At 37.4% G+C, this 17,805-nt stretch overlaps 1 protein-coding gene across 1 annotated transcript in view; it reads left to right on the plus strand.

The window, feature by feature from the left end:
• Positions 1-17,805, plus strand: part of MICU3 (mitochondrial calcium uptake family member 3) — a 107,079-nt gene that overhangs the window by 40,010 nt on the left and 49,264 nt on the right. Inside the window, 3 exon segments of the mRNA XM_003359862.4 lie at positions 4,581-4,734; positions 10,804-10,835; positions 16,825-16,903. Of these exon segments, the coding sequence (XP_003359910.3) occupies positions 4,581-4,734; positions 10,804-10,835; positions 16,825-16,903 (265 nt within the window).

The following is a 17,805-nucleotide window of genomic DNA, read 5'->3' on the forward strand; positions in this document are numbered from 1 at the left end:
GAAGTTCCCAGGCTAGGGGTTAAATCAGAGCTCTAGCTGTTGGCCTGTGCCACAGCCACAGCAACGACAGATCCGAGCCATGTCTGTGACCTATACTGCAGCTCACGGCAACACCAAATCCTTAACCTGCTGAGCGAGGCCAGGGTTCAAACCCTTATCCTCATGGATGCTGGTCAGGTTTGTTACCACTGAGCCACAACAGGAACCCCACCACAAATATTTTTAAACAATTGATAATAAGATGGAGTCTTGCTTTATCTAATGTCAAAAAACAAAATCAAAAGCTATAGCAATTACAGCAGTATGAAATTTGTGTATGAAGAGACAGATCAGTCAGTGGTAAAGAAAAGAAAATATAAAAACTGGCCCAGGTGTTGATTTCCTTTTCTGTTTTCCATTCTACCCCATTCTCCAGGTAGATGAGCCTAGGCCTCCCAATTGATAACTAGACTGTTCTAGGATCGGGCCAGTTTACTGTGATTTAATAGGAATTTTTTTTTTTTACTTTTTACCAGTTCATGGTTCATTTGAGCAGTTCCAATGTTGTGTTATATACTGTGTGATTTATTACACTAAATTAAGCAGAGCCTAGGAAGGAACCAACACAACTGCAGTAGCAGGGAGTCCTTTGAAGCACCCAGGCAATTGTTATCTCTTTTATTCGTCAATCATATTCTTCCCTCTTAGGGTATATTTGGTCTGGGGCACAAACCATTCCCAAACTCCTCCACACACCTTCTTTTAAGGTGGTAAATAGACCGGTGGGCACTTGGTGCCATTGTCAAAAATGATGAGTATTTTTGCTCAGGCAACAGGAGGAAGAACTCATATATACAATTGAGTTTTAATGAAAACCTTGGGTAGGTTGAAGAGTACAAAGCATTCCACAGTTCTGCCAGTTTTTTTCTTATTTTCTCTCAATGTAGGATGGACTAGAGGCAAAAACCACAGGCTATTACTATAAAATTTTAGGGAAGTAGTGAGTGCTTAAACAAAGGTAATAGCATCGGGTAGATTGTGAGAAATTAGAGGGAGAACAATAGGCTTTGTTAATTGATTGTTAGTACAAGTTAGGAAGAAGGAGGATTTGTCAGCATTAGCTTATGGAAAGTGGATCAGATTCCCACCTGCAGTGGCCAAGCAGGTTTGGCATGCTGGGACCATGCTTAAGGAAGGACAGTTTGTTGAGAAAACACAGGCATCTCATGAGCAGTAATGGCAGCACCAGCTTGGAGCAGAAGGCACAGATCAAGTCCACATTCGGTCATAGGAAATACAGACTTCATAGGCAAAAACTTGGTTCAGGATGTTAGACTGAAGGCTGTCTTCAGACTATGGTGCACAAACAGCAGTTGCTCCCCACTGAATGGGTATCCAAATTCGGTGGAGAGGAATCATGGTTGGTTGGGGCCACCTAGGCCCAAGGAGATGGCTTAGCAAGAAGAAAGCAGAAGAGGAGTTCCCGTCATGGTGCAGTGGTTAATGAATCCTACTAGGAACCATGAGGTTGCGGGTTCGAACCCTGCCTTTGCTCAGTGGGTTAACGATCCGGCGTTGCCGTGACCTGTGGTGTAGGTTGCAGACACGGCTCGGATCCAGCGTTGCTGTGGCTCTGGTGTAGGCCGGTGGCTGCAGCTCCGATTCAACCCCTAGCCTGGGAACCTCCATATGCTATGGGAGCAGCCCAAGAAATAGCAAAAAAAAGACAAAAAAAAAAAAAAAAAAAAAAAAAAGCAGAAGAGTAAACAGTGGTCACAGACAGGACTGGTTTCCCTGTCCAGGAGGAAGAAGAATTCCCTGGGGTATGTATGTAGAAGGAGACCTTCTGTTCTACCAGGATGATTGCCATCTTTCAAATATGCTTTGTAAACCTAGAATGCTCACATCTCTTCCTGACATTAAAATTTCATATTTTCTTCTTCCTGAAGCCTCATTATTAACATCAGTCTTTTCTGTTTACTCTAACTTGACTCATCCCCTTTTCCATGGTTATACCTTTTGCCTCTCCAACTTGAATCTGTCCCTCCTTATAGATTGTATATTTCTTACAGGCTGAGACTGTGTATTCTCCCTGTTATATGTGCCATTATTTTTAATTTTTTAATTGACTACTTGTGTAATGTTTTGAAAAATCTTAGTCTTTGGAGGAGTGAAAAAAGATTAATCATTTGTCTGGCTTTTCATTTAAAAGGTGTAACTTACAGGAGTCCCTGGTTAAAGATCCAGCATTGTCATGCTATGGCTAGGTTCACTGCTGTGGTATAGGTTTAGTTGCTGACCTGGGAACTTCTTCATGCTGTGGGCATGGCCAAAAAAAAAGGTGTAACATAGAAATACATAATGTAGTTTCCTTACTGGAAGTTCTTATAGTTTGTTTTGATACAACTTCTCAAGATATGGGATGTTTAAATAATTTTAACCATTTGTACATAATCTGAATGACTTAATATTCATAGAAAAGGCAATAAAGAGATTAGGCTTGTTATCCTAAATAAGAATTTTTTTCTAATATAAAATAATTTTTTTGTTTTTTGGTCTTTTTCTAGGGCCGCACGTGCAGCATATGGAGGTTCCCATGCTAGGGGTCTAATCAGAGCTGTAGCCAGCAGCCTATGCCAGAGCCACAGCAACGTGGGATCCGAGCTGCATCTGCGACCTATACCACAGCTCATGGCAACGCCGGATCCTTAACCCACTGAGCAAGGCCAGGGATCGAACCCGCAACCTCATGGTTCCTTGTCGGATTCATTAACCACTGAGCCATGACGGGAACTCCTAAAATAATTTTTTGAAATGTGTGAAAATATAATTTTTTATGGTTGATAGTCATGTAAATTGCTATAAAATCCCTGGAGGTAGTTTGATAATATGTATGAAGTAGTCAAGTCTACTGGAAATTTATCCCAAGGAACTATTTGTAAATATAACTAAATATTTTCAAGGCTGGGCATTATAACATTGTTTTGAGATAGTAAAGTACTATGAATTACCTAGTCAACCATGTAGAATTCATTAATTGTTAGAATATAAACATTTACTATGTAATATTATATAGTTATTAAAAATGATCTAGTAGACTGTTTAGTGACATGGAAAAAGGACCCTGATATATTAATAAGTAAAAAGGATCAGATCAATGAACAATATAGTATTACCCCATTTTTTGCCAAAATAAACAAAAATAATTGTATGTATAAATTTTAAAATTCTGCCTTATAAATTGTATGCAGTAACTATGCGTGGTGTTTGTACTCAGGGAAAAAATTGTTTTATTAAAAAATTTGTGGGAGTTCCCACCATGGCAGAGCGGAAACGAATCTGACTAGCATCTGTGAGGATGCAGGTTCAATCCCTGGCCTTTCTCAGTGGGTTAAGGATCCGGCATTGCCGTGAACTGTGGTGTAGGTCACGGACATGGCTCAGATCCCAAGTTGCTGTGTCTGTGGCATAGGCCAGCAGCTGCAGCTCTGATTCGACCCCTACCCTGGGAACTTCCATACGCTGCAGGTGCAGCCCTAAAAAGACAAAAAAAAAAAAAAAAAAAATTTGTGGAGTTCCCACTGTGGTGCAGTGGGTTAATGGTCCAGTGTTGCTACAGCTGTGGCACAGGTTGCACCTGTGGCTCAGATTTGAGTCCCTGGCATAGGAGCTTCCATATGCCATGGAAGCCATTAATTGTTATAGTTCAGAGAAAATAAGTAATAGTGAGAAATTATTACTTGGAAAACCAAAGAGTTACCCTTCCTCCCATATACACACACTCCTGATTCTGTTCACCTTAACTTTTGGCAGAATTCAGAATGACCATGGTAGATAACTCTACTGCAGTGATCCAGAGTTAGCAGGGTTTTTTTGTTTGTTTGTTTTTTTAGGACTGCATCTCCTGTACATGAAAGTTCCCCAGCTAGGGGTCTAATTGGAACTACAGCTGCAGGCCTCCACCACAGCTGTGGCAACACTGGATCCAAGCCACATCTGCAACCCATGCTGCAGATTGCAGCAATGCCAGATCCCCTGGAGCAAGGCCAGAGATCAAACCCACATCCTCACGGAGACTGTGTTGGGTTCTTAACCTGCTAAGTCTCAACAGGAACTCTCAGTTAGCATTTCTAATATAAGCCCTGCCACTAAATGGTTTCCTTAGTGGTCACCATGAACAGGCTCTCAGGGTTTCACTTTCTTCTTTCAGAAAATTAAAAAATACAGTGAGTAGACTTCCACTTAAATAAATAAGCCCATGTAGAGAGTACATAGTAGACATTTAGCAAGTGTTGGTATTCCTTTTGAAGAAACTGTTAGCTCAGAAATTTGATGTTCTCTGAGACTAAAACTAAAGAAATAAATCACAAGTCCTTCAAAGTGCCAGTTTAAAGTCTTCAAGACCTTAATGATATTCACTGTAGGATCTTTTGAGCATTAGTTCATTTTGTGCATAATATGATTAAGTTCTCCAGAAGACAATATTTTCATACTTTTTCAGTTACTCTGTTAATTCACTATCAACTTAGTTGAAAGCCTTTATCCTTTAAGAGGAGATGTTACTTCACACAATCCAGATTTATTTGTTTTCTTAACTTTAGGTTGCTGTTGGCAGAACAGACATTGAAGACTTAGACCTCTATGCAACATCTCGTGAAAGGCGATTTCGTTTGTTTGCTTCTATAGAATGTGAAGGGCAGTTATTCATGACTCCGTATGATTTTATTTTGGCTGTTACAACAGATGAGCCCAAATGTAAGTATATTTCTTAAGCTATCTCAATAATTTTATAAGATTTTTTCTTATATGTAGTTTGTAAAAATGTGAAGCAATTTGTAAGTTTTTCAGAACAACTAAGCAGGTAATATGGCATTTCAAAGGACACTATGTTATCCAAAGTTACCATACTGATATTTTTTATAAACTCCTACTGGTATCTTTTCTCTTTTTAGAAATTTCGGTTGTTCCCTCTTTCTCAGTACATCAAACTAAATATTGCCTTACCTTTTTGTTTTTTTGATAATTCATATTTTCCATTTAATCACATCATGAACTACCTTACTCCTGCTATTCTTTTTAATTGGTTCTTATTCTGCCAAGTTAATTCTTATATCTGACTTGAACAGAATAACTCAGAGGACTGGCTTTGAAGTTAGACCTGAATTCTCCCTGTATCTCTTCTGAATATGTCATGATCCCTGTAGTGTAAATATAGGTTAATTGCTTCTCACCTTTCATGTGTTAGACCAATGATTCCCAAACTTTTTGGCATTATGAACATCTTACAAAATCTCTTTTAATATCTGACCTTGTAGAAGACATCTGGATTCTCATATCTGCTTTTGTGTTCAGTTTGTTGCAGTGTGTTGTTTTTCAGGAAGTATATGAACAAAATCTGCCATGCAAATATAGAAGGAGGAAAAGGGAAGAGTATTCTTATAGCCCTTTCAGTTAATTGTAGATATTCTTCTTTGGTGCTATATTAGTACTTGTCTAGTGGTAGTTCCTTTTTTTTTTTTTTTTAGAGGGCCACACCCATGGCATATGGAGGTTCCCATGCTAGGGGTCAAATTGGAGCTGTAGCCTCTGGCCTGTGCCACAGCCACAGCAATGCCAGATCTAAGCCTCTTCTTCAACCCACACCTCAGCCCATGGCAATGCTGGATCCTTAACCCACTGTTCGAGGCCAGGAATTGAACCTGCATCCTCATGGATGCTAGTCAGATTCGTTTCCACTGAGCCACAGTGGGAACTCTTAGTTTATTAAAGTTTAATTGCAATGTGGACTCTGAAACTTTTTCTCATATCTTTTGTCAAAATCCATTGGCCTACATTGCACTTTGAATGTATCTCTTTTTTCCTCATATAATCTTGTAACATCAACTGGAAAATGTTGGTTCATTATTATACAGATCTTCCAAATGTTAACATATTTCATTACACAATATTTTTGTAAAAAATCACATTCACTAATATTGTCATAATCTTATCAGAAAAGTCTTTACTTAATGGAAGGCTGTTAAAACTCATGCTGCATACAAGTTTTCCAAAATTCTGATTTTCACATGAAATCTCAAATGTTATCGTTGACAACAGATTTTATCAGTTGTTTTCTTTTTTCTTTTTTTTTTTTTTTTTTTTTGCTTTTTAGGGCCACACCCACGGCATATGGAAGTTCACAGGCTAGGGGTCGAATCGGAGCTGTAGCTGCTGGCCTATGCCACAGCCATAGCAACGTGGGATCCCAGCCTCATCTGTGACCTACACCACACCTCACGGCAACGCCAGATCCCTGACCCACTGAGAGAGGCCAGAGATTGAACCCACATTCTCATGGTTTCTAGTCAGATTTGATTCCACTGCACCACAACTGGAGCTCCTGTCAGTTGTTTTCTTTAAGCAAGAAGCTGACTGTCATTTGTAGGAAAATCTGGGCCAAATACTCAAGTCTAAATAACCATAATTTGCCTGGCAATTGTTCTTTTAAGTAAAAATTGGATTCCATGAAAAAAGGAACTAATTCAGTTGACAACGCAAATAATCACACGGTGCTTTTTCTCAAAATAACCATAGTACTTTGGAATGCAGAAGTGCTTTTGTGCACACTTCCCATTTTGTCTCAGAGAATAGTAAATGACATGCTCGAGGACAACTGTACAGTGCCAGGCACTGTACTAGGCACTGGAGATGCAGTGGTGAGGAAATGAAGGGTGAATGTCCTCCACCCTCATGGTGCTTACAGTCTGGCAGATGAAGCCAACTCTGACCAATGAAATTTACAAATAAACAACAAATTTTAACTGTAATGCGTGTCATGAAAGAAAGGTTTGTTTGTTTGTTTGTTTGTTTTGCCTTTTGGTGCCACACCTGTAGTATATGGAGGTTCCCAGGCTAGGGGTTGAATCAGAGCTACAGCTGCTGGCCTACACCACAGCTCATGGCAATGTTGGATCCTTAACCACCGCCCCCCGCCAAGGGAGGCCAGGGATTGAACCCACAACCTCACAGTTCCTAGTCGGATTCATTTCCACTGCACCTCGAAGGGAATTCCATGAAAGAAAGTTTTTGATGCTCTGAGAGTATATTTTTTGAGAAGTGACCTCATCAGGTAGCTCAGGGAAATCTTCCTTGGGGAAATAAATTTCAATATGGAATATGAATTGTGAGTAAGAGCTAGGTGATTGGGGAGCTGGGAGTAGAGAATTTCAGCAGAAGAAACAGCATGTACTGAGGTACTGAAGGAACATGATGCATTTGAGGTGCAAAAAAGAGATCTAGGTGGCTTTAAGTGCAAAGAGCAAGAAGGAATATGTTTTATGGAATATAGGGATTTGGGGTAGGGCCAAATCTTCAGAGTCTGTAAACTGACATTAAACATTTTTGTTTTTATCCTAAAAGTAATAGAAAAGTCATGGTAGTGCCTTAAGCTGCAGCAGAATTTGATGTATTAAAAAAAATTAAACTGAGTAAATTTTAAAGATTATATTGGCTTTATTCAGTGATTCATGAGTTGAACAACATTTAATCTAGTAGATAGAAAGGAGCTCTGACAAGCTGTACAGAATGAAAGGCTTTTTATAGGCAGAAGGGCTCAGGAACAAGAAAGTTATATTAGGTAAAAAAGCAGGTTGGTTATTGTGAAATTACTTGCCTCTAGGGGTCTACCAGGCAGTGCTAGTGCTCAACAGGCAATTCCTGATTGACTGGTTCAGATTAGACATCTGAGAGCGTTGACACTGTAATTAAGTTGTCTCTGTTTGGTGACGTGGGGCTTAGCATAGGCAACTCCATTTTGGGCCTTGTCATGTTTTTAGCAGGTGCATACCATGATTAGATTGTATTTTGAAAGATCTTTCAGGATGGAGATGGGTTGGAAAGGGCCAAAGTGGCCATCAACAGATGAGAGAGGAGACTCTTGTCCAGGTTTCGAAAGCTTAAGTGGAGGTGGCAATGGTGATGATGGAATAATGAGTACTATGGCTTCTGGTTGGCTTAACTGCGTGGATGGCAGTGGGGACTGGGTTTGAAAGGAAAAAATCACAACTTCAATTTTGGACGTGATGTAGTAAGCAGAGATATCAATGAGAGTAAGATCTAGTTCTTGATCATTAATTTCATTTCACTGAAAATCATTGTACCAAATAATTAATTGTTTGATAATCTGTTTAAAACTGTTAAACAGATGTCTTAAGTGTGGGTAGAACAATTATAGCCATTTTTTTCCCCTCAGAGACACGGTTATAGCAAGACCAAACCTTAAAATAAATCTTTAAGTTCCAGTGTATAGCATGATGGCTGTAGCTGATAACACTATATTGTATAATTGAACTTTGCTAAGAGAGTAGATCTTAAGCATTCTCAACTGTGATGTGAAGGAAAAATATATAAAAGTTTACAAAATTCAGCCTTTGGTAATTTGAAAAAGTGGTTACTTCACAAATTAGCTTTAATGAATTAATTTTTGATGATTTCAGTTGGAGATCAGAGGGAGAACTGGGAAGAGGTTATGTGTTTGGGATTCATCTGTACATGAGTGGTGATATATGCAGTGTGTGTGGATGAGATTCCCTAGGGAGGCAGTATGGTATGATAATAAAAGTGCAGTAGTGACACAAAAGGCCATTTTTTTTTTCAAGAATTTTAAGACTATAGTAAGAACTGTATCTCTCTATGCTCCTTTGGCCCCCCTCTCTTCTTTCCCTCCCTCACCCTTCCTTCAGGAAATATTTACTGAGGAGTCCTCTTGTGGTGCAGTGGGTTAAGGATCTGGTGTTGTCACTACAGTGGCTTGGGTCACTGCTCTGTCGCGGGTTCAGTCCCTGGCCTGAGGACTTCCACATGCCATGGGCACAGAAAAAGAAGAAAAAGGAGAAGAACAAGAAAGAAAGACCTATTTATTGAGTACTTCCATATGCCAGATAACCATATTCTTCATTGGAATTAGTTGTTTTTGTATTTTTTGTTCTATAATATTGTAAGTTTCCTGAGTATAGGGACTTTGTGTATAGAAAAAACTCTTACATGTAAGTTGGCATATATGTATTCCTTACCTTTTTGTTTAATCGATTTTGTACCATGTGGATTTTTTAAATTTATTGTTAGTACAGACTTGGTAAAAACTAATAAGATATCTCTTAGAATGTCATATGGTACTTTTGCATCAAATTCTATCATTGTTAAGCATATTTGAGAAGTTATTCTTTAAGTGATACTTAATAATTTAAAATTTCAGTTTGAAATTTTTAAATTCATTATTTTCTTTAATGAACATCAACGTATAGCCTAAGAAATAAAATATATCCAAAAGAAAGACATCTCTCTTCACCTTATTTCTATATATAGTAACTTCACATGAAATAGGAATTTAGAAAATCAGAAAATCCTTTGAAGAACAATCTTAATGGCTCTTTAGTTTTATGAAAAAAATAAAAGCCAGTAATACTGAACATGGTGACATATCCGGCAGAATGAATATGCCTTTTGTGAGTAATTGACCCTGGAAATCTCATAAACCCTACAGAACTCAAGAGTGTGTCTGACTTCCTTTTCTGATAAATAGCTTCTAGACATTGCATAAGAGCATGTGCCTGTACTTTTGCACCATTTACTTTTCTTCTTTTCTTACTGCTATCTTGCAAAAGCAACAGAATAACAAATGTTAGTCACATTGTTATGTTCACTTTATAATGGAGGGTGTCTATAAAATGAATGTGTATTCATATTATATACACAAGTGTTATAGTTAGGTTAAATGCAGGATTCTACCTTATTGATGTGTGACTTCAATCACTTGATTACGCATTTGCATTTAAACTCTCTTGGATAAAGGAAAAATATTTTAACACAGAAAAGAAAACTGTCCTCACAAAAATCAGTTTGCTAAATTTTAGAACATTGTTCTTCCTTTTTGATCTTAAAATGACTTATTACATTGCTTATAAAGGAATTATATAGCAAAAAATTGCCTATCCTATAATCTTGAATTTTATATATTAATTTACATTAACTGTGGTTAATTGTACAGAAATAGTCACATTACCACGTAGAAAAATTAATGATTGTCATTACTGCAATGCAGCTGAAATAGCTGATGTTTACTAGTTCCTAATGCAGCTAGCTGTATTGTAAGATTTAATCACATACGAACCTGGAGATAATTTTTGGACAGCCATTAGATATTCACAGTGTTCAAATTTGAGCAGAGAAACAGCAATATTAATTGTGCGTTAATTTTAATATTGGAAGATTTATGGTATTTGGGATCTTCATGAATCTGAGGAGAAATCAAAAAAAGAAGTGATATCAGGTATTTTATTCAACTACAACATTCTTAGGGGAAAAGCATGGAGAACAAGCCAAGAGCCTCCCTGTCACATTACCTGTACTCTGCATCTCTTTTTCTCTTTGCCCTTATCCTTCTTCTTTATGCTAGAGAGATCATGGATAACACCTTAAAATTATTTCTCAATGTTAATATTTTATATTCTAAGATCAGTATTTAATGAATATCATCACTTGTATTTTAGGCCCATAGTCTGTTTTGCATGGAGTGAGTTAACTTACTTTATAAATCCAGAAATCCCCAAAGTAAGATAATGATTATGGAAAATGTGTTTTCTGTTCCACTGATATTATTTATTATAAACAGCTTATAGTACATGAAACAAATATATGAACTATAACATACATAGGTCCATATCTTGAGGTTAATAAAAATTTTGTTTTTTTTGATATAGAAGTTAATGTTATGAGTTATGATTCTAGATGGTTACTGAATTTTTGTAACATGAACTATTTATAACCTAATTTTTTTATTTATTATAGTTGCTAAAACATGGAAGTCACTTTCCAAGCAGGTAAGTTAAAGCCCTTGGTGTGCATATTTAGGCATACTGTTTTTTATAATTATATTTATGTGATATATACCTACATAAAAGTGATTTATTTATATACATAAGATATATAAAGCAAAACTCAAGATTATTGACAAATGTTACTAAATTAAATATTAAAAACTTTGGCAGGCCAAAAGGCAGTATCAATGATGCTAAAAGGCATATGACAGATGGAAGAATATGCTTGCAACATATTATCAGAAAAGGCTAAGCATCTTGTAGTCATAAAGAACTCCTGTAAATCAATGTATAAAAAAGATAATAAGAAAAAAATAGTCAGACATAGCCAGAAAGGCCAATAAATATGTGTAAAAGAGTTCAGCCTCACTAATAACCAGGGATCTTCAGATTAAACTAATGATATGGTACTATTTCACATCCATAAGATTATCAACTTCCAGAATCTAACAATACCAATAATTAACAAGGACAAGAAAGGAGGAACCAGGTGACAGTGTCAACTGATGTATTCTCTTTGGAGAGAAATTTGGCAGTATCTATTACGTAGCAAAAATTCTACTTCTGGATATATATATATATAAATATTTTTTTTTTTTTTTGTCTTTTTACCTTTTCTAGGGCTGTTCCCGTGGCATGTGGAGGTGTCCAGGCTAGGGGTCTAATCAGAGCTGTAGCTACTGGCCTATGCCAGAGCCACAGCAACGTGGGATCCGAGCCATGTCTGCGACCTACACAACAGCTCACTGCAACGCCGGATCCTTAACCTACTGAGCAAGGCCAGGGATCGAACCTGCAACCTCATGGTTCCTAGTCAGATTCGTTAACCACTGCACCACGATGGGGATTCCAACTTCTGGATATTTTTACAAGAGAAATAGTTGCATGTTTATACCAGGAGTCCTAAAAAAATTAGAAACAGTAGGAATTTTTTTAAATTAATGTAAAAAAATTAATAAATAGTTGTAAAATGGTGTATGAAAGAGTAATATAGAGATAAAATGAATAAAATCATAAGAGCTATGAGTATTGGCATGAATAGACCTAAAAAACATAGAATTGAGTAAAATAGAAAATTGCAGAGTAATACAAACTGGCCTTTCTCTTTTTTTTTTTTTTTTTTTTTTGGTCTTTTTGTCTTTTCTAGGGCCGCTCCCACGGCATATGGAGGTTCCCAGGCTAGGGGTCTAATTGAAGCTGTAGCAGCCGGCCTACGTCAGAGCCACAGCAATGCGGGATTGAGCCGTGTCTGCAACCTACACCACAGCTCACGGCAACGCCGGATCCTTAACCCACTGAGCAAGGGCAGAGATCGAACCCGCAACCTCATGGTTCCTAGTCGGATTCGTTAACCACTGCGCCAAGACGGGAACTCCCAAACTGGCCTTTCTTAACATGCAAAAACCTTTTCCAGTGGTCCATGAAGTCAAGACTGTTTTCATAATATTACTGAGAAGATGCTTGCTTTATTACTCATTCCCTCACAAGTTCCCAGGTAATCTTGCAGAGGCTGCATAATGTGTGATGACATCATCAGTCTGAGAGCAGAAAGAGTATATGCTTGTGTATTTTTGTTTTAAAAATGTATTATTTCTACTTCCTCATGCATTAAATATTGCTTTATATAATTCCCATAAGCATTATATCTGTTGGGGCCATAATTTTTACGAGAATGAAGAGTAATATTTCAGAACTGCTGATACAGACAACTGCAGTGTAGCCATTAAAATGATAATGAAGAATATTTGGTGGGAAAAATATGCTCATGATATATTAAGTGCAAAGAGTTGTTACAAAATAATATGTAGAAAATAATTTAGTATTTGCAATAAGAACAAAAAATATACAATATAAATATGCCTAGATAGAAATTAGATTAAAAGGATGTTAAATGAACTTTCACTTGTGGTTCACCCCGGGATTATAATTGGTTTTAATTTCCTACAGTTACTAATTTTCATATAACATATATATTGAGTATGTAATTTTTAAAATTATACTCATCTGTGAAAATTGTATAAATCCTTTAAAAGACATTACTAATTCTAGGTAAATTAATTCAATCTAGCAAATATTTATTTAGCCCCTACCTAAAAGACTGCAGTATAGTTCTGACACTCACCACCCAGAGCTAGCATCAGATCTGAAGGATTTAAGGACCTAGTCCCCAAGAATATTACCCTCATTTCAGATGCCAGCTGCAATTCAAGGGTCCCAGACCACCCATACTGCAGACCAATTTCTTATTTCCCACAACCCCTCTTGGTTTGGCAATGTTAGACTGACTCCTAGAACTCAGAAATGTTCTACACTTAAAATTACAGTTTATAATTATTACTATAAAGGAACAAATCAAGGCCAGTCAAATGAAGAGACACAGGGCAAAGTATAGGAGGGTTCTAAACACAGCTTCTGTACCTTCTTCGCAGGGGATCCTGTTATGTCACCCTCCTGGCACACCTGGCAGTGTGCTCACCAACCTGAAAGCGCCAGTCGAGAGTTTTTATTGGCAGTTTCATTGCATAGATGTGATCGATTGAATCATTGGCCCCATGATTAAATTCAATCACCAGTCCCACTCTTCTCCCGTCCGCAGAGGTGGGGCTAGTGCAAAACCCCAGCCTTTGAATCATTGTGTTGCTCTTTTTGAAGGTCAGCTCCCATCTTAGCCATCTTTTTAACTTAAACTTTGGTGAGATCCAAGAATATAGAGAGTCTTCCTCCCAGCAACCAGGGACCAAAGCCAATCAGATTTCTTTATCATATGGCACTAGTACATGAAAGAGACTAAGATAGGCACTGGGCATGGCCAGAGAGATCCCCAGCCTGAGTGGAAATAACAGGTTTTCTGTGGGGTTTTTTGGGCTTTGCCCACAGCATGCGTAAGTTCCTGGGCCAGGGATCAAATCTATGCCACAGTTGCAACCTGTGCCACAGCTGCAGTAAAGCCAGATCCTTAACCTTCTGCACCACAAGGGAACTTCTGAAAATAGGAGGTTTTAATAAAATGTCAAAGTCCTTAAAGGTAACACAAGACAAAGATCAGTTTGTTAACTGGATGATCTAGATCAGAAGGGAACTAAATTATTACAAAAATAAACTGCTTAGAGTCAGTAAGGATCTTGCCAGTTACATACTAAGTGTGTGATCCTGCGTGAGTTACTTCTTTTTTTAAAATTTTTATTTATTTACTTATTTTCACCAATGCCAGATCCTTAACTCACTGACCAGAGTGAGGTCAGGGATCAAACCAGCAACCTCGTGGTTGCTAGTTGGATTCATTTCCACTGTGGCATGATGGGAACTCCGAGTCAGTGACTTTGAATTCTTGGAGCTCTTTTCTGGGATTGACTTCTGCATCTCTATTTTTTTTTTTTTTTTTTTGTCTTTTTGCCATTTCTTGGGCTGCTCCCACGGCATATGGAGGTTCTCAGGCTAGGGGTCGAATCAGAGCTGTAGCCGCTGGCCTGCACTGAGCCACAGCAACACGGGATCCGAGCCGCATCTGCAACCTACACCACAGCTCACGGCAACGCCGGATCGTTAACCCACTGAGCAAGGGCAGGGATCGAACCCACAACCACATGGTTCCTAGTCAGATTCGCTAACCACTGAGCCACGACGGGAACTCCTACTTATCTTCTTTAAGAGCCCATAAAATGCACATAGTGAAGATTATTTTTAGAATTAAATGAGATGTGTATTAGCCCATTGCCCAACACATAGAGGGCACTCAGTAAAAGGTAGCTATGATTTTGGGGGGTCTTAAATTTTAGCTGAGTTTAAATAGAAGAAATGGAATTGAATACATAGAAAATGGAGAAAGAATGTGTGTGTATTGTGCAATATAAATGAAGGTTAATAAAATGTGCCCATGGGAGTTCCCGTCGTGGTGCAGTGGAAACGAATCCAACTAGGAACCATGAGGTTTTGGGTTCGATTGCTGGCCTCACTAGTGGGTTAAGGATCCGGCATTGCTGTGAGCTGTGGTGTAGGTCGAAGATGCAGCTTGATTCTGATGTTGCTATGGCTATAGCGTAGGCTGGCAGCTATACCTCCGATTAGACCCCCAGCCTGGGAACCTCCATATGCTGCAGGTGCAGCCCTAAAAATTAAAAAAAAAAAAAGTACTCATGGAGTTCTTGCCATGGAGCAGTGGCTTAAGAATGTGACTGCAGTAGCTCGGGTCTCTGCAGAGGTGTGAGTTCAATCCCTGGCCCAGTGTTATGGGTTAAAGGATCTGGTATAGCCGCAGCTGCAGCTCAGGTTCGATCCCTGGCTCAGGAACTTACATATGCCATGGATGTGGCCATTAAAAAAATGTACTCAAAATATTTTTTAATCTCCTGCTCTAACAAAAATGTTCATGAGTTTACTGTTTGTTAAACACTAAATATCCCAGCTTCTCATCATTAGTCATTCCTGATTTCTAACCTCTGTGCCATTGCTATCCTAATCAGACACTTCTGTGCACCTGGTGGCATCTGTTACCTGCAGTGCAGAAATAACACCATGAAGGAAATGAAAGCAAGGATTCACAGATGGGCTTCAGGGAGTCTATAAATCCTCTAAAAATACCTCTCCCGCCTTTGGCATCCCAGGGATTCCTTATTTGCTTGCTAACTCAGCTCTGTAATAAATGATAATAATTTAAAAAAAGGTTTATAAATGCCACAGAGATTTTTTAGGTACAGCTACTTTGGGAAGGATGTTTCTAAAGTCTTCTCAAACTTGAATGTGCATAAAAATCACCTGGAGATCCTGTTAAAATTATAGATTCTGGTTCAGTATGTGTGGAGTAAGATCCAAGATTCTGCATTTCCAACAAGTTCCCAGGTGATGATGCCTGGGCTGTTGGGGACCCACACTTTGAGAATCAGTGTGTGTGTATTGTGTATCATAAAGATAAAGATAGTTATAAATGAAGGTTAATAAAATGTGCCCATGGGAGTTCCCGTCGTGGTGCAGTGGAAACAGATCCAACTAGGAACCATGAGGTTTTGGGTTCGATCCCTGGCCTCGCTAGTGGGTTAAGGATCCGGCATTGCTGTGAACTGTGGTGTAGGTCGCAGAATCAGATCTGGAAAAGAAGTGGTTTCTAGTGTTTTTTCAGTGTGATACTTAGCAGGCTAATTTTTAAATTTCACATTATTAGAGAAGTTATTACACTAAATCATTTAATAATTTTTCATGGTAACCTAATTATAATTTTCACCTGGTTATTTTTTAAAAACAATATACAGAATAAATTTGAAATTGTTTTAGTATCTGAGCAATGAAATTTTCTACATTTGCCCCTCCTCAGCTTGATTTAAAAAAGAAAGAAAGAAAATCTAGTTGGTAGTTGAAGCTTGTGTTCTCTACTGAATATTTAAGTTAGAAAAAAAAAATTGCAGCAGTGGCCACCGTAATTTAATACACCATCATCCTACTTCATCTGATGTACTCATTCTTTGAAGCACTGTTAAAATACTTTTCATTCCTTCCCAATATAATCCTTTGTCTAGTTATTTCATCTGCCACAAAATCCCCTAAATCCCAGAGGGCTACTGAACACGGACAGTATGTGAATGAAGCCCAGTGATCATATCTGACCTACCTTAGGAAGTCAGCCTTTTCCCTGTGGCTTCCATGGCACCGTCCTTGACTAACTGACTCCAGAACTTAAATTCACTGGTTTATCTCAATTATATTATCATATGTGTAATATATAATATATATTTCTTCAGTTACTGAATTTGTCTGAAATTTTTGGTAGCTCTAATTGAATTTAGTGTAGCATCTTTTTTCACTTATTTTCTACATTTGGACTGTGGGCAAGTACTGTCTTTTTGTGATTGAATGAACCACAGATATAGAATAGGATGTATACAGCCAAGTCTGAGGTCTTCTACATGGATAATTTTCTTGCATAGGCATTTAAATATTTTTGATCTATTTTATAAAGTAAATGGTTTACCTGTTAATCATTATTATGATACCTATGTCATAGGAATTAAATCAAATGCTGTCAGAAACACCTCCAGTTTGGAAAGGATCATCAAAGCTATTTCGAAATCTTAAAGAAAAAGGTAAGTCAGCTTTAGTATTTATGCATTTTAATATAGACACTAAATTATTTATACTATTTATACATACATATTTTCCTCCTGCTTAAATAATTTTACAGTTGCATATGTGTGTGTACATACAGAAAAAACTGAAAAGAAAAACAGCAAAGTAATAATGGTGGTTTCTTGGTAGTGGGATTGAGGATGGTTTTTATTTTACTTTTTATATACTTTATTCATATCTTTCAAACTTATTGCAACAAAGTTAACTTTTATAGTTAAAAAAAATCCTTTTTAAGCATATGGAGAGGTGTGTGTTCTATATACCCACAGAAAGCATTTTTCAAAAATACTGATCTCCAAACGTCTATTTTTCTTCTTTGCATTTACTTCCTGGCAATTACAGATTTTCTTAAATTTAATCAATATGAGAAACTTATTGGATATATCTTTTGGCTGCAGAGTTTGAACACTTCTTTTGAAAAGAACACTCACTGCAAAATCTACCTGTTTCAACTTACTGTATTGTCTATATATATATATGTGTGTGTGTATATACATATATATATAACTCTAAGTTAACATGTTAATTCATACATGTCCTTGCCATCAAATTACATAACTTTTATGGCAACCTTCTTTTATAGTGCACTTTTTGTAAATATTTATAGCAGAAACTGATAAAATTGCTTGAATCCTAAAAAGGAATATTTCTTAGAGATGTACTTTTATATTCAAATAAAAGAAAACAGAAAATAAAAGTGTAAAGCAATTATGTAAAGTTACCTTTTTCTTTTTAGCTGATATTGATTTGAAAATAAAATATTTACTCTAACATGAAGATGAATATTTAAAAGGATTAGTCATAATCCTTACATTTTTATCTAAGTAGAATTAGAAATTCAAATTGCTTCCACTTGGTT

Source organism: Sus scrofa, chromosome 17 (genome assembly GCF_000003025.6).
Source record: "Sus scrofa isolate TJ Tabasco breed Duroc chromosome 17, Sscrofa11.1, whole genome shotgun sequence".
Taxonomy (NCBI): domain Eukaryota; kingdom Metazoa; phylum Chordata; class Mammalia; order Artiodactyla; family Suidae; genus Sus; species Sus scrofa.